This window comes from Penicillium pulvis (genome assembly GCF_028828015.1).
Source record: "Penicillium pulvis strain IBT 33274 chromosome Unknown contig_5_segment0_segment0, whole genome shotgun sequence".
Classification (NCBI taxonomy): Eukaryota; Fungi; Ascomycota; class Eurotiomycetes; order Eurotiales; family Aspergillaceae; genus Penicillium; species Penicillium pulvis.
In genome coordinates this window covers 1,375,058-1,391,993 of record NW_026643078.1, presented here as the reverse complement: position 1 = coordinate 1,391,993, position 16,936 = coordinate 1,375,058, and the positions used below count along the sequence as shown (strand labels likewise).

The window sequence follows — 16,936 nt, the reverse complement described above, 5'->3', positions numbered from 1 at the left end:
CTCAGCTTTGCATGGAAACCCAGCCCCGAACTAACGCCCCAAATCGTCATCGCCCTGGCTAGCCCGCGACGTACGAAGGAACGTTCACTTCGGACGTGAGGCTGCGAATTCTAAATGATCATGAATAGCACGAGGGTGGCAGCTACCGTGTTTCGGCTTTTTATAATCACCGATGGTCTTAACAATCCCTGTAGTCCAATCTCTTATCATCTAAAAGCATCCAATAACTCAATTATAGAAGGTGTATCGTGTACCAATTATATGTAGACAAGCAAAAAGCTTCAATTTATTCAACCTCAATCTTCACATAAAACTTATCTAAATATGGAAAGGAATGACACGATCACGAAGTTAGACCTTCGGTAAAGAAATATCTAAACGTCTACTTCAGCTTCTCGCCAGCCTTCCCCATGGTCTCAACCAGCCTCCCGCGAATATGCTCTCCAACAATAGTCTCAGATCCAGATCCATCAAGGGTAGTGCACTTAAGCTTCAACTGACCGTTCAAGAAAAACGGAACACTGTATCGGTGATTCTTGGTAAAAGTGAGAACCCGGTGCCGGGCGCTCCGATAGTATCCGCCCGTGTACTTCTGCATCATGTCACCCATGTTGATCACGTACGCATGCTCTTTGGGAGGAACGGGGATCCAAGTCTCTGTGGGTGGGTACCAGACCTCCAGGCCTTCGGTACCCATCTCCTGAAGTAGTATAGTGACGCAGCCGAAGTCAGTGTGGTCGCCGACTAAACCCGTCAGTAATGAAATCCCTCGATGTATAGGGTAAACATGACCTACCTCCAAATTGTCTCTCGTCCCTGATTGGCTGCGGCCCATAGTGCAGTAGTCTCATCGGGATAGATGGATTGTTCTCAGCCAATGCGTCCAAGACATCGGGCGGACAATTCCATTCCTGTGGTAGACCGCGAGCGAGGATCTTCAACAGCACTTTTACAAGCTCCACCATACGAGCCTGGTAGTCCATGATCGGGTTGCGGAAGTCTGCTTCGGGCAAAGACTTGGGCCAAAGATTCGGGCCGGTGGAGAATGTACCACAGTCTGGATCGTCTTCGGGAACCTCATGGCCGATAATGAAGCACTTGTAGAATCTTAGTGTCTTAGTCTTGCTCATAGGAGATGGAATTTTGGACACTTACCTCTTTCGTATCCGGAAGCAGGCCTTCTTGGTGGACCTGGATACCTGGCGGTTCATACCCTCTGAAGGATCTTCCCTTGGACTTGGCGATGCAGACATCCATCTTGTCTTCCTCGGAAAGGGTAAAGAATAGCTTGGCACATTTTAGCGCCTGTTCTTGCTCTTCTGGTGTGACACCATGTCCGACCAGGCTAAAGAAGCCATAGGTTGTGCATGCGTTGCGCATTGCGTCAACTACATTTTGGCGGCCCTCTTCCGTGCTATTGGGGTCAAGCCAGGCGCTAATATCAACGGTAGGGATTGTTCCGACGCTGCCCATATTGTGTCTTTGAAACTTAGATTGATTATATCGAAATGATGATTTCTTCTGGTTATACTGTCCTCCATGGTTCGAGGTTAATGGCCATCTTATACAATTGGAGAGTCATTAGTCATGATCACCATGATCTACACTGAGCCTTGAGATTCAGACAACAGATCAAGTCGCCCAGTCTCCGAGCTCAGACTCTCGGTGATCTTCATGCTCGGTGATGAGTATGTCCGCTGGCTGATGTGCCAAGAAATCATCAGCCAGCAGCCACGGGGAAGCGAGAAACTCCGCACCGGATACTTGGCGGCGCTTCTGGTTCGTATTCTACCACTCTAATTCTGTTGGTAAGCCCATAGAACTAAATCTTCTAGATGGCGCATCGGAGTATCTAATGTTCGAGAACGTCCGAACAATCTTTTGACATGTAGAATCATATAGTTGAAGGTTCATATACAATGCACCAGATAAAGTGATCCGTGAGATCCAAATATCAATTGCCTTTCTCCTCCTTGTTCTCCAGCCCTTCGTATCTGAAATCCAAATTGCCAAAGCCAGCTACTCTCCTCCGTCACCCTCCTTATCAATCTACTACAATCAAATCATTTCCAAAATGTCTCAAGAGAACGACTTCCTCGTCCGTCTCCCTGACCACACCAACGCCCTCAAAACCAGACTTGAAAATCGGCCTCTTCACCTTTCCCACAACAAGCCGCACTTTGAATCCGGCAAGATTGCCTTTGGGGGTCCGATTTACTCCTCTCAGCCGACAAGCCTCGAGGATGGCATGACTAAGATCACTGGAAGCATCCATCTTTGCAAGGCCAGTACCGAGGAAGAGGTGTGGGAGATGGTTCGCAATGATCCCTATGCCAAGCTAGGGGTGTGGAATCTGGACGAGACTGTTGTGACACCCATGAAAGTTTTCGTCAGCAAGCCCATGTGATTCTCAGCTGTTATAATTTGAACTTTGTCCAGCTTGGAGCCATTTGTGGACGAATGTTTTGGGGATTATCTCCATAGTCTGTGATTGGAGGGATAGCTCGTATATCATTTCAATGCATGGTATTTTGAAAGCCCAATTATTCCGTCACCGCCCCAGCGTACCCCGTAGTCTTTATGTCACCTTCGCTGCCAAAATTGAACGGTGATATGTACTCTGCTATAGACCCAATTCAATCTGGCTTAATCACTAGATGTATGACCTTGCAAGTCGCTTAGACGTATATAGAGACCTTGACCAAACTAGGGAGGTTAAATGTCGGATACTCGGTGCTGAAGGATGAGCTTGGTATCTACCATTTCGCCGCCACCGCACAGAATTGCCAAAATACACGTGGCGCATGAGGGCTGCGGTTTAAACACATTCAAGGCGACCTACGCTCAAGACTAGCTTGATCCGGTCAATGGTATCTTATTGTTGCCTCACAGTCCGCATGGACCGCATCTTGTCCCGATTCGGTTAGCCTTGCGATCGCCGGGCACCCGCTGGCGCTAGCCGCATCTGGTTAGGCTTGCGCCTATTGCCCTTGTGTCGGAGTAAGTCACTTTGTCAACCTTCGGAGATAAGATTTTAGCAGCCAACAACTACTACTCCGGTCTTTCTTTTACCGGACAGGGAAGATATGGCGATCATAGACATTCCACCATATATATAGAGGTCATGAACCTGCTCAATCTACTCTCATCATCCAAACAAATCCTCATCTTCCATTACCACAATCGCAAACAAGCAAACAAACAATTCCAACCACACTCGACTCAAAATATATGAGCCGTTTTTCTCTGCCAAGCTTCCTCTCACGATTCACGAGAAGATCTCAGCTTCCCCAAGCCACCAAAGCCAATTCCCAATCCAAAACCTTCGCAATGGCCTCAAACTCCGCTGCATGGCTCACCGAGGCCAAGGCTCACCCCTTCCAGGTCAAGGAGGCCCCAGCCTACACGCCCGAGGCCAATGAGCTCCTTGTCAAGAATCATGCCGTGGCCATCAACCCAGTCGACGGAAGTCTGCAGAGCAAGGCCTGGTGGCCCATGAACTACCCGACCATTCTCGGCCAGGACGTCGCCGGTGAAGTCGTCGCCGTGGGCCCCAACGTCACCCGCTTTAAAGCCGGTGACCGTGTTGTCGGACACGCTGTCGGTATGGCCACCAAGCGCACCCAAGACAACGCTTTCCAGGCCTACACCATCCTCCAAACCAACATGGCCAGCGAGCTCCCCAAGAATATCTCCTACGAAGATGCCGCCGTCCTTCCGCTTGGTCTTTCCACTGCTGCTTCCGGTCTCTTCCAAGATGAGTTCCTCAAGCTTCAGCTCCCCACGGAGCCCCGCAAAGCCACCGGCCAAGCACTCCTGATCTGGGGTGGTGCAGGCAGTGTTGGCAGCAACGCCATTCAGCTTGGCGTTGCGGCTGGATACGAGGTCTTCACCACGGCCTCGCCCAAGAACTTCGAGTACGTCAAGAAGCTTGGCGCAACCCAAGCCTTTGATTACAACAGCCCTACCGTTGTTGATGACGTGGTCAAGGCTCTTGAGGGAAAGACACTGGCTGGCGCTATGGACTGTATTGGATTCGCCGCTACCCCCCTGACCGTCGATGTCCTTGCTAGGGCTGAGGGTAACAAGTTTGTCTCTACTGTCAAGGGTGGATTCCAGCCCCCAGAGGATATCACTGTTAAGAGTGTCTTCGGTACGACCATTAAGGATAACCATGTTGGTAAGGCTGTTTATGAGGACTTCTTGCCCAAGGCTCTGGCGGCTGGTAGCTTCATCCCTGCCCCCAGTCCTCTCATTGCTGGATCGGGACTGGAGAATGTCCAGGCTGCTATAGATCTGCAGGCCAAGGGCACATCTGCGCAGAAGGTTGTTGTTACCCTGTAATCAATACTGAAGATTTCCTCTATCTTTCAGGTTGAACGTTGGAGAATATGATGAATGAAGCGTTTTCTTGATGTGTTTCCGGTTGTCTGTCTTTTGCTTGGACCGACTTTTACTAGAATGCCCATGTTTTCTTTGCTTAGACAGAAATTTATTGAGAACTGTTTATGCTTGTGATGGTTCAAATTCGCCCAGTAGAGCTTGTTCAAAAAGCAAATCGAAACTATTATTTTGTAGATATAGTGTTTGTCTCTTTTCTACTTATAGACTGCTACCTTCTCTACATTTCCATTTGCTCCAAGTGTTCGGCAATGAAAGCTGTGTTCATTGTATGCTATGTACTTAGTAGCTTATATCGATTTCAAAAACTTTTTTTCGTTGTCTTAAAACGCATTGAAGAGAACAAACGCCAGCCATGATCATCAGGGATATCACTCAGAGAAGGATCATTCTCCATCCATATTCAGCTCATCAAAGTCATCAAGCAGCTCTTCCATGTTGATTTCTGGCACTTCGTCCTCACTCTCATTGTCCTCATCCTCATCCATAGCATCACCAGCCTGGCGCTCCTTACGAACCTTGTAAAGATCCAAAGTATTCCGTAATTCGGGGTCTTCTTCGACATCACGCAAGAATGTCTCATAGTCCTCCTCGAGACGGTTGGCATCATTCTGCTCACGACGAGTCTTCTGGGCAACACCAGACGCCTCGTCAGCCTCGTACTCGCGGGCCATGCGCTTGAGACGCCAGGCACGGTTCTTGGGCTTCTTCTTGCGGGCGTAGTGCTTCTTGACAAGCACAACATCGGGAAGGATTGAGCTGTATTGCGAGCTCGCCTCGAGGGCCTCGTAGTTATCGTTGTTGAACAAAGTACCGCTGAGATGGTAACCGAGCACGGAGTCACCGACGTGCAGGACACCACCCAGGTGTGTGCGGGTAAAGTATGTAATATCGTTCGACCCCAGGTCCGAAGCGCGAGCGACGGTGGCCTCAGCCAGATGGAATTTACCACTTGACTGACCGGTAAGGTCGATATCCATGACGATGAATTCCTTGAGCTCGGTCACATCGGCGAGGTTCTTGAACGGATTCCGCCAGTAATTTCCTGTGGGAACGTCGGATGTTTGGAGAGTAGTCGGGTCTAAAAGGTTGATGGAAGTACCGACGCGGTAGCACAGAGTAAGGGGCGAAATGTTTCCGATTTGACGGGCGAGCTTGATAGGAAGTGCGACAAGGTCGTCCTTGCAGATGGGGATAATCTCAACGGAGAATGTGAATTTGTAAGACTTCGTGCTGGTGTGAATATCCATAGAAATAAGCTCCTGGGACTTCTTGGTCTTGCAAGGGACGACGGAAGAGAGGAAGTCGACCATCTTTTCAGCGTGATTTCGCTGGGCGAAGTAGAAATCAAGGCCATCCTTTGCCTCCTTGATGTTGACTGTATCCTTGTGGGCGCCATTCTTCAAGATAAGTTGCTCCAGGTACAGGAAAGTACGCTTGTGGGGGACCTTCTGCCGAACCTGGACAGCAGCGCGCCATGTGTTGTGGGTATACGACTTCTTGCAGTCTGAAGAGAAAGAAAAAAAACATTAGTCAATCTGCGTTTCCAGGGAAAAGATAAATATTTCGCATACCATCACACTGCTGGGATGCAACCACATATTCCACCTCGAATGTCTGCTGAATGATTGTTCCCTGGAAAGCCTCCTGTTGAATTGTGATCTTGACCTTCACTCGACGAGAGTGAGGCTCGGTCCAAATGAAACTGGCGTCGATGATACGGACTTTCGACAAGCCACGAAGACGTCGCAGACAGACCGCAAGTAATTCCTTCGATTCGGGGTTCGCGACGACCCAGCTGTTGGGGGGCTGGAGCCATCTCTCACAATCTCTGCAACAGTGAAGGGTTCCCTCACGCTGGATACTACGTTTCCGGGCGCATAAGTCAGTATTGTGTCCACATGCGGGGTTATTGAGCGGACTCCAAGTCTTACCCTTGAGAAACGTCGACATTCAGTCTCAAACAATCCTGGCATAGAGCGCCAGCCGATGTGGTTCCATCGATAGGCGCACCACAGTTGCAGCAAAGAATCCTAAGACATATTAGGAACCGGCACGGCAGCAAAAAATCGCAATCAAAAAAAGTTTAGCGATAAGAAACTCACGTGGCAGTAACGGTATCTTCCTGCAGTCCCGTCATGTAGACGGGGGCGTCCAAATCCATCGACATCTTGAATTTCAGGACTCAAACCGCGAATCCACTAAAATTCGAAGACTCACAAAGGTGAAGTGATGCAAGATCGGATTTGTAACTTTTTTGCCCCGCCTCGTTCCAGTCAACTTTTTTGCGGCTGACTCATCTGTTTGCTTAGTTTGTATGTCGGCTGCCCAACCCACCGGACCGGAGTTACTATCGCCCTATCTGTATCTTGACACCTTAATACTAGGGCAATAATAGCCTTAGGCTCTGAAAGGGCTCACTGTTCGTGCGCATTCGCACACACCTTCTTTGCTCAATTTTGTATGAGGCCACCTCGCGTCCGATAAAATGACGCTCGTATATACTATATACCTCCTTCTGAGTCTCGCCTTTACATAGGCCGAAAATCCATGGCATCGCATCTGGTGTCATATATTTATCGTCGATCGCTTGATCAACAATTCTAACATAACTTTACAACTTCCAAGGTTACAATTCGGCAAGCCAGTTCCTTCATTGTTTGAACCAATTGGCTGGTTGAAGCTTGCTCATTGTCTGACTTTGGCATATAGCATTCCGTACCTCAAGTAATTCAGCGATCTGCAAACCATATTACTAACCCAATTGCTAGAGCGGTAGTACAGTCTGTGGCCGACATTTATACAACGTTGGGTGCATGTATTGCTCGTTATGTAACAAGACTCTGCAACGAGTCAATTTGAGGCGCTAAAGTGGACCCAACTCTAGTACTGAGAATGGTCACGTACTGCAATTGAGTACTCACGTCTATGACAGTGTTGTTCAAGGGCAGTGGACAGGCGGATCAGTTTATCAAAACATGAACCCAATATAGATATCACCTGGGCAATGGCCTGCGATAATATTCAAAAACATTTGCAAAAAGATATCTTAGCGATTGCCCTAGCCTTGGGGCTTCCGAAATGTGGCGTGGCGATCGCTCCACTTCTCGCGATATGCATTCAGATGTATCGAACACACTGCTTCACCGACATTTGGATTATTTCCCCTCCCTCAAGATCGATCTGTCATTATAAAAACACTACTGTTCTTTCATTCATCTACACCAATTACTGGAGGGCTTTCTCTATGACCGGTGCCAACATGTCTTTCCCCCCGTATTTGATCCGTATGTGCTTAGCCCTTTGGACCACATGACTGGCCCCATCCATCTTTCACCTTGCTTCACATTTCACCCTGATAGCCCACATGAGGCTGTTCTGGCTCTGGACATTGGGATCCGACGCCTCATCTCGCTTCTACCCTTTCTTGCCGGCAATGTCGCCCTCTCTCGCCAGTTGGAAAGCAAAGAAAACGTGCGAGAAGTTCAGCCCGCAACGGCAGAGTTTCTACGTGAACATCCACTCTTCAAGACCAAATCTCACAATATGTCGATTTCCCCCATGAAGCCAGGTCCCATCTTCTCACGAGATATAATGATGACCGATGAATTTGTCCCAATTGAAACCGCAATGGCCATGAGAGACCAAATCCCAATCTTCAGGGCTCAAGCCAATGTTATGCACGACGGAGTCATTATATGTTTTAGCTTCTACCACATGGCCTTGGACGGCTTCGGTTTTTGCAATGCAATGAAGTGTCTCGCCGAATGTTGTCGAAACCCAGACCTTACCGCTCTATTAACCGACCCTTGTAAGGAAGCACAAGCCCGGCGAACAATATTTGAAGCCATGCTGGACTCGAATTTTCAACAGGAGCAGCATGCGCTCTTCGGAGAAAACTATGACGATGTCAATGGGACGCCAAATACAACGCCAGGATTACCAATCTCGAGGGTTTTCACTCTAGATGCGGCAAGGGTTGAATCCCTACAGAATGTGTGCAATGCCTTACTGCGGCGTCAATCAGATACCAATGTTGTCCTATCAAAGAATGTGATCGTATCATCCCTGATGTGGCTATGCTTTTTACGATCACGATATAGGTCTCTATCCACTGAAAGCCACTCGGATAAAGACACTATCCCAGAGAAGTCATGTCTTGCGATTGGGGTTGACGTCCGCAATCTTTTGCAACTCCCCTTATCGTACATGGGTAATGCAGTTCTTGGCGTTCAAATCTTTACTGAGCTTGATGCCATTTTGGCTTCCCTGGCCCAATCGAATGGAGACTCCATGTTTACGGAAGATGTGAGCCCAGACGATGTCGTGATTCTTGCAAACCTCGCCCGTCAAACACATGAAACTACGCAGAAAATTACCGGGCCATACGTGAAAGGCGAAATATCGCAGCGGTGCGCAAGCAATGACTGGGCATCATATGCACGACCTGGGGACATTTCTGTGAGTAGTATTCGACGTTTATCATTATATGGACTTGATTTTGGATCATCACTGGGGCGAGTGAGAAATGTTGATCTACCGGAGAATCGGATTCCGGGTGTTGGCTGGATTATGCCAATCCGGTTTGAGGGTGCACCTTGGGAAGTGAGCATTGCATTTGAGCCGAGGATTATGGAAGGGGTACAAGGGGATCGACTAATGAAGTGGGTGTGTGCAAAATCTATGCCAAAGCTATGATGCAACCTTTGAATGTGCTTTATTGGCTTCTGCAATTTGTGGCTATAAGATGTATCAGCATTCTAATTACGTTGCAATTGTCTGGGGCATTAGGCTTTCAATGATTATCAAGTCGATCCCTTTTTCAAGACACATCATATGTAATACACATGCGGTGGATTTTTGGTAAAAGAGGAGAGTATAAGTTGGGTGATATCGTGGGGTATGGATTTAGTCAAAAGTCTAGCCTCCGATAAAATGAAGGTACGGGTGATGTTGAGTTATACCCTGATACACCCCATCGTATGTACTATTTCCAATGCATTTACTATCACCCTGCATCCAGAGAATAACCACTCATCATGTACTAAAGAGCACCCATAGTGGTAGGCATGTGACGTTGGTTATTGGGAAGTGGTCGGTACACTTCGAGGCCGGTATGAATACTAGCAACAATCCGTTGCCAAAGGCAAGCATAGAACAGATATGTGTTAGAAATTAGCTCAATCCTTGGCCGAGTGCGAGGAAAGGAAGTTAAACTCATGGAGCGAATGAAAAAGCCAAGTCCTTACCAGTATGCTATTGAGTGGAGGCTGTTCACCCAATCGTAAGTTCCAGCCTTCGATAATGTTGATACAGCGAGCTCTACCACTGTTTTATTGAGTTAGCGGCGTATCATTGTAATCATAAACACTGAATATTTGACGCTATATATAGTACGCTTGTATGTTTGACAAAGAGGTTTCTAAGAAGAGTTATTCAAGCATTGACAATATTCAGGCGCCACACTAGCGTAGAGGCTGGGCCACGGCTGAAGGACAGATAGCTAAACTCAAGCCTGGAACTAAGTTTTAAATACACGCAGATACGTATCTCGGAAGATTCCGAAGTGCTCCGAAAACACCCAGGTTCAAATTTTCAATATCAAAGGCGCTAGAGATAGTCAAATCTTGACATCTGTACCGAGCGGAAGAATTACCCAATATTAGCAAAGTCACTTTCAAGATAACTTATGTACTGGTTAAATTACCTTCTTTACTTATTCACCACTATTGTTGACCTCCCAGCACTGAATACCGTCCTTTGCGAGATCCGAATCGGTAATGTCATAGCATTGCCCTTTCTTATTTCCATCGGTGATCGGTGATCCAGACATCTTCATCTCCCGGTCCACCACTACATCCAGCTGATGCCCATCCATTGAAAGTGTTGAGAGTATCCCACCACTCGATACTCTTAACGAAGAAACCAAAATCATTGCAGGAGCTGGTAGAGGAAACATCGTCGTTCGTAATGACCTTGCAGTTCTCGCTGCACTGCGTGTCAGTACAAGCGGTAAGCTGGTAGGCGGAAGCGATAGATCCATATGCGGCAAGCATCAATGCAATCTTAGGCACAAAAAGCATCGTGACAGTGTGGGATATGACTGGATTGATAGGTATATCTTGGAGTTATGAATTCGGACTTGAAAGACTCGATCTTCGCAGGCAGTGATTGAAAGGAAGCGAAAAGCTGTCTGAATGAAGCTCTATATGAATGAGGTCTTTTGGCTCCTTATATACCTTTCCCTGCGTGCTCTTGGTCTCAGAAGGCATACGCCGGCCCCGGGGGTGGATGAGGATACCGCGTTGCCATGGTTTGTGAACGGAATTTCGTGCTCCTTGCTTCTTTTGGAAGTGATGTGTGGTCACGCTTCCGCTGCTTTCCTCTGTCAATATCTTGAGGTCTGGTTGTTGGATCGATGCCGCTTTTGGATTTCCCAGCGCCTAATATTCGAATTTCATGTCGTGATCTCAAATGATGCCAGGGCGCTGTTATTAGATGTTGATATACAGGAGAAATTGGATCATTCAAACTGCTGAGACTGCTTAAATATAGCTATTTCAAGGAATCGGGAAGGCAGGGTCCACATATATAATGGATCCATGGATGGCGATACCGTTCGTACTTGGGCGATCATTGCCAAACAGCAATTGGCCCCCTTCCGATGTCTTCCATGTGTATAGGTCGATCCATTATGGCGATGTATGCATAAACGTCATGTTATGTTGTACATATTGGAGCCAGGGGCTCGAACCTTTGGGTAGGTCGCTTATGTAAACTTTCAGGAGCAACTAGTTAACTTAGGGTTGAACTTTATGCTGCCAGTACCTGAATATGTAGCGAGTAGGACATGAAAGAAAAATTATGCCTTAGTGCGACAAATTTTTCGTTGTCTTGTCCGCAAAATATATCGTCTGAGATTATTCAAAGTACTTCGGTTTACAGTTCAATTTAAAAGGAAATATATGTAAGTAGGCTTCAGGTGAGTAAGAGAACAAAATGTGAAATCCATCTGTTATGTGTACTGTACTTTACCCACATCATGAGATCTTTGAGTTATTATCAAAAGTTACTCATAATTCATGAAATTGGACAAGCTCATGGTCGATGTGCTAGAAAGCTGTGATGTGTCAAGCTTACCTACTACAGTGTGTCGGAATGCGCATTGCGCTTGGGGTACACTCGTACCAAGGTGTAGATTACGTTATTCGCCGACTGACCTCTGACCTCTTAAATAACAAAAGCAGGCTAAAGCAAGTGGGTCACTTGGGTAGTAGGAAAGGAGCGCGATAAATAAATTACCCTCACTAAGCACGTTTAAAGTTGCACTGTGATTGCAAATCAGAAAAATGTCATCTCAAATATCAAATGACATTGCATTAACTCACTTATTTCACGTTAATGTACGAGATAACGCTTCATTGGACGCATTATACAGGTAAGAAAAAGTGGCTCAGTGAGTACCACTCTTTAATCACTTTCACATTCCAGTGTAGCCTACGGAGTAGCGTGGGCAAATAGGTACCCTGGTATGTACTCAGTAAAATTACTCCCTGAGTCTTGAACATTGCGCTACTTTGAACGTGGTCAGTGAGGGAGTGCTATGTGATGTTCAACCAGAAAGCTCCGTCTGAATTGCACGTGATGCGCGAGGGACCCCATAAGCAGAAAGGCTAAAAAGGGTTAGCGGCTTGGCACACTACAAACCGAGTGACTCGCGCACAGTTTTTGCAGCCAACAGGGGAATCCGAGGGCCCAATTTTACCGCAGGTACGGGCTAACCCTCAAGCTAGCACCGCCATGTCAGAGCTTACTCTATCGCCATTGGTGAAAAGGCGCCACGCCCCCTGCTTACGGCTTTCAACCCTCAGCCGCTTTCTTCTTAGGCAACAATGTCTCTGCTCGATTTGAAGTATAAATACTATGATGCCCCGCTGCAGATACGAGGTTCCTTTGTAGTGCAATTAAACGACACCAAAAAAAATAAAATAACCCATCTTCGCGCCATACCCAGCTGAGAAAAAACCTCACTGTATCGTCTACATGTCCGCTGAATCCATGGACGATTATAACATCCAAGATGCATGGAATCGGGCTTGTGGGGCCTTTGCGCAGACTGCTCACGTCGATATCACCAAGTCTCCAAAATTCACTGTCGACGAAGTTCTTGACCAGATACGGACGAAACAAGATGCAGACGACGAGAAAAACAACAAGTACAGAGCTGCTAAAGATGTCATAGGCAAAACACTGAAATTCATTACTGTGCTAGGGGGTATAGCCGCTCAAGGTGCCAGCATGGTGAGTACTTTCATGAGTGTGGAAATCAGCCTCTTATTAATGATGGCAATCAGGTCTTTGCACCCAGTAGTCTTTGCTTCAACGCGATTTCGTATCTTATCGATACCGGAGCTAAATACAAACGAATATTTAGTAGTCTAGCCGAGCTCTTTCGGCGGATCTCCGATGTATTGGAGCGCTGCAAGATCTACATGCGCTTGCCACCAAACGCCGTTGATATCTCCCTTCGTAAGATCATCAACGAGGAGTTATTATGTTTTGTAGACATTTGTGCTCTTTCTATCAAGGTTCTCAAGGGCAACAAGATCCTGACTGCCCTGAAAGTCTTCTCATTTGATGGCGACGAAGGTGTTAGCGGCCAGCTAGCTCAACTGGCTTCACTTGTTGAACGCGAGTCTCAAATGCGCGCGACCTTGGGATTCGAATCGCAGAAGACCAGCGAACAAGCCATTGTCGAAACCCGAGAGAGAACCAGGAAGGTCACCACTTCCGTTGATAAACTCCTCACCTTCGAGAAGAAGAGAGACGCCGACAATACAGCACAGCGACTTCTAAGCAGCATTGATACGAATATTGACCGCCCTAGCGAGACATACAAGGGCATTCAAGCAATTTACAAACGCCATTTGACCGAACAAGTACAGGGTAGTGGAGAGTGGCTTCAACGCGACCCTGTGTATACCTCGTGGGTAAATACCCGAGGATCGCAGTCGCGGTGTTCGATTCTGGGACTCAGTGGGGATGAGGGCTATGGCAAGTCATTCCTTTTTGCAGCCATCATTAAGCATTTGCAAGATGTTTACGCTGAAGTAGCGGAGGATATGACTTGCACTACAGCTTCCTACTATATGTTCGATCAACAAGAGAATAAAAACCCATCACTAGTCAAGGCTTTGGAAGTCCTTGCATGGCAGATTGCTAAAGTGGACATGGTGTATCGCAAAGATCTAGGCTCGGTCACAACAGTTGGTGCCAACCGGATCAAGACCATTTGCGAGCAGCTATTCAGCAAGTCATTCAAGAGCGACTCGACCTTCTTTCTCCTATTGGATGGAATTGATCACATGGACAAGCATCACCTCAAGGAATTCATGTTGGTTCTTGAGGACTGGCAGGCCTCATCTTGGCCTCGATTTAAACTGCGCGTTCTTCTGACTGGCCGAAAGGAGACGATGGAAATGGTCAAGAGTCAACTTGGTGAGGGCATCTCAATAATTGATGTGGCGTCGAAGAATCTTGAAGATATGCTTTGCTTCGTCAGGGAGCGTATGGGCAAGATGGAGATCCTTATTGGATCGTCAGATCAAGTGGTAGCTCTGCGCAGCGAGATCCTAGAAACGCTCACGAAGAAAACCAAAGGTGACTTTGTCAATGTCGGACTTCTCTTAGACGAGATTAGTGGCAAACAACGCCCTGGTGAAATTCGTGAAATTTTGGCGCGATCTGGAGAAAATCGATCCGACACTATTGTAAGAAAGATTGACTTACTCACTGAGACGCTCAGTGATGAGGATATCTCCGATCTCAACGACCTTCTCACATGGGTCGTATTTTCGTTCCGCCCCCTCAGTCTTGAGGAGCTGGAGGCAGTACTTTTCCTCAGATCGCGTGAGCCTTCCCTTCGACCCCTCGCGGAGAAGATACGAAATCAATATTCTTCTCTGTTTCACATCGCTGGCGCACGCGTTCATCTTGTCTCTGATTCGATAAAGGAGTTCTTGATGGCCAAGCTTGATTCCGAAGACAGAAAAGACGATGAAAACCAAGGAACCGTGGGCGATGTTAGTGAGGCCGAGGTGAGAATCGTGCGCCGATTTTTGGAGTCTGTCTGTGATCCTACTCTGTTCACCAGGTTCGGGTTTGATGACTTCTTCCAGCGGAAGATCAAGGGGAGGACCGTGCGAGTCGGAGTCGACACAGAAATGGCACACCTGACGTTGGTATCCGGATGTCTGGAGGTCATTTGCTCGAAGTCATCGCCAAACCTTGACCCTTTGCTTCCATACGCGGTGGCTTTTTTCGGCGAGCATCTCAAGCAAGCCGACCCTTCATTAATACAACCGCATCGCAAAATCGCTCTAGGCCCGTACCTAGTGAGAGTCTTTGCCGATGGAGAGGTCATTGAGCGATGGTGGAGCTTCAACAATGCCTGGCTAAGGGGCTGCTGGATTTATGATGATGAATTGACGGAAGTCACATTGAAATGGTTGCGGGACTCTGCCGTCACCAAAAACATTTCCGAGGAGCAGAGCAAGTGGGTCAAGAGTTTGAATTCAAAATCTGAGCTTGATGCAGATGTACTTGAGCACATTGGCAGATTTCTTGCCCGCTGGTGGCTTCAGTCTGGCGCGGATAACGTTGCATTCTATTTTGATGCTGTGCAAGGTTATATCACAAAGGTGCGTGCCGAATGCCCACAGAGTTCGTGAAAGTAACTAATAGCTGACTTTTGTTCTTAGATTGAGAACCGCAAAAACGCCGAGGTCGAAAGATTAACCCACGAGCCACTTATGGAAGAGATCCAGGCTACCCAGATCTTAGAGGCTGCGAAATGGGCCCAGGAGCGGAACAAAATAGACTCTTTGAGCTATGAGGAGAGCCGTAACTTGGCTCGAACTTTACGAGACTACGGCAAATACGACGAGGCAATTGAACAATTCAAATTCACCTCCACACTCATGCAAAACAACTGGTTCTCGCAGTGGGGACTATCGGATTGTTATGCCAACCAAGGGGAATATGCCGTCGCCATCGACATTTTGGCGGCTGCGAAGGAGGCAATTGAGACCGGAGAGATTGGGAGTCCTGATGAGCTCAAAGAGGAGCTGGCCAGTATGGATCGCGATCTAGCGGACTGGAACAAAGAAGTTGGCCGAACCGAAACGACTTTGATGATATATGAGAAGCTACTACAAGACACTCCCAACGACTATGATACTACTCTTGCACTTATTATGGTGCTGCACGAGCAAAAGAATTACCAACGTCTGCTCGAGTTCCTCCAGTCGCTGAAAGATTCTACAGACGGAACAAACCCCTTCGATAGGCAGACCTCGACGTTCCATGTACATTACCATCGAGATGAATACCATGAAGCTCTTCATGCTTCTGCTTCCGACGAGCTGGAATTCAACATAATTTTCAAAGGCTACGAAACAGCTATCACCGATGCCAAGGCACTAGTCGCGCAGGCAAGAAAGAGTGGCAATGCCTCAGACGAGTGGGCTGGAAAAATCTGTCAGATATATCTCATGCATCAACTCGCACTTCTGTGCTACAACAACAAAGCTCGAAACACCGACCGCCTTGAGTTCGCTATCAACCAGTGGCTGTACATCCTGTCAATAGATGGAGCCGACGATTCTCTCATCACAGATAAACAAGCTGAGGTTCGTTCACAGCTTGCTATCGTTTGTTCAGAGAAAGCCCGACAGGATCCAGAAACTGCTGCGGTTTACCTGGAACACCTAGAAAACATCGCCGCATTTGAGGGCACAGAGAATCCTACGAGGCAGTTCTTTGGGACGCATGGTGCGCGACTCCTCGCTCGATATCACACGCTACAGGGAGATGATCAGGCTGCAAAAAATACACTGCGTAGCCACGTGAAGCTGAGTCTCGATCTGCTGTCTGATGACGATCCCCTCAACGACTGGCAGGGATACAATGGACTCGCAATGTACTTCATGTCTGCAGGCCAGGAAGCCGACGCGCTCGCCGCTTGGTCATTGATAGCCCCAGTTAATGTGACCGAGAGCCCCGACAACTCCACTGCAAGTGCCACAACTGAGAAAATGCTCGAAGGGCTCTTGAATGACGTCTGTGACGGTTCCTGCGGTACCGCATGGACGTTCGCAGACGATATCTATGTCTGTAAGGAGTGTAACTACATGGAATTTGACCGAAGGTGCTTGAACAGTATACGCGATGGGACCCTTGTGATAAAAATTTGCAGTAAGGACCATGAAATGCTGCATGTTCCGGCCTATGACAGAGTCGCCCATCAAACCATCGGTGAGGGTAACGTCAAGGTTGGTGACGAGATTATACCGGTCGATGAGTGGCTTCAGCGGATCCGCAAAAGTTGGGGGATCAAGATGTCCGAGAGATAAGTACAAAGTCTCATCTTATGGCCGAGTAAACAGTTTTGGCCCTGTGGAAATCAAAGGATTGAAGGAAGGTAATGAGAACAATCAATAGATATGGACAGAGTAGAGATGAACAGATGGGAAAA

General features: G+C 47.6%; 7 protein-coding genes across 7 annotated transcripts; 4 read left to right on the top strand and 3 right to left on the bottom strand.

Annotated features, from left to right (window-relative positions):
- Nucleotides 1-382: 382 nt before the first annotated feature.
- On the bottom strand, nt 383-1,473 carry N7503_007100 (isopenicillin N synthase family dioxygenase; the record flags this gene model as incomplete). The annotated part of the gene is made up of 3 exons (XM_057066647.1): nt 383-744; nt 797-1,097; nt 1,156-1,473. The coding sequence occupies 3 exons, from the start codon at nt 1,471-1,473 to the stop codon at nt 383-385; spliced, it is 981 nt and encodes a 326-aa protein (XP_056920328.1).
- Nucleotides 1,474-2,074: 601 nt separating this feature from the next.
- Nucleotides 2,075-2,407, top strand: N7503_007099 (YciI family protein; the record flags this gene model as incomplete). The annotated part of the gene is made up of 1 exon (XM_057066646.1): nt 2,075-2,407. One exon carries the CDS (start codon nt 2,075-2,077, stop codon nt 2,405-2,407), a length of 333 nt encoding a protein of 110 aa, XP_056920327.1.
- A 923-nt stretch (nt 2,408-3,330) lies between these two features.
- On the top strand, nt 3,331-4,344 carry N7503_007098 (zinc-binding alcohol dehydrogenase family protein; the record flags this gene model as incomplete). The annotated part of the gene is made up of 1 exon (XM_057066645.1): nt 3,331-4,344. One exon carries the CDS (start codon nt 3,331-3,333, stop codon nt 4,342-4,344), a length of 1,014 nt encoding a protein of 337 aa, XP_056920326.1.
- Nucleotides 4,345-4,645: 301 nt separating this feature from the next.
- On the bottom strand, nt 4,646-6,638 carry N7503_007097 (ribosome-binding protein NMD3). The gene is made up of 4 exons (XM_057066644.1): nt 6,507-6,638; nt 6,336-6,434; nt 5,976-6,265; nt 4,646-5,908 (listed from the first exon to the last, which is right to left on the bottom strand). Exons 1-4 carry the CDS (start codon nt 6,569-6,571, stop codon nt 4,788-4,790), a joined length of 1,575 nt encoding a protein of 524 aa, XP_056920325.1. The 5' UTR covers nt 6,572-6,638; the 3' UTR covers nt 4,646-4,787.
- Nucleotides 6,639-7,713: 1,075 nt separating this feature from the next.
- On the top strand, nt 7,714-9,099 carry N7503_007096 (uncharacterized protein; the record flags this gene model as incomplete). Its single annotated transcript, XM_057066643.1, has 1 exon — nt 7,714-9,099. The coding sequence occupies one exon, from the start codon at nt 7,714-7,716 to the stop codon at nt 9,097-9,099; it is 1,386 nt and encodes a 461-aa protein (XP_056920324.1).
- A 1,103-nt stretch (nt 9,100-10,202) lies between these two features.
- N7503_007095 (uncharacterized protein) lies at nt 10,203-10,484 on the bottom strand (the record flags this gene model as incomplete). Its single annotated transcript, XM_057066642.1, has 1 exon — nt 10,203-10,484. The coding sequence occupies one exon, from the start codon at nt 10,482-10,484 to the stop codon at nt 10,203-10,205; it is 282 nt and encodes a 93-aa protein (XP_056920323.1).
- A 1,960-nt stretch (nt 10,485-12,444) lies between these two features.
- N7503_007094 (uncharacterized protein) lies at nt 12,445-16,814 on the top strand (the record flags this gene model as incomplete). Its single annotated transcript, XM_057066641.1, has 3 exons — nt 12,445-12,702; nt 12,756-15,101; nt 15,162-16,814. The coding sequence occupies 3 exons, from the start codon at nt 12,445-12,447 to the stop codon at nt 16,812-16,814; spliced, it is 4,257 nt and encodes a 1,418-aa protein (XP_056920322.1).
- Nucleotides 16,815-16,936: the final 122 nt, after the last annotated feature.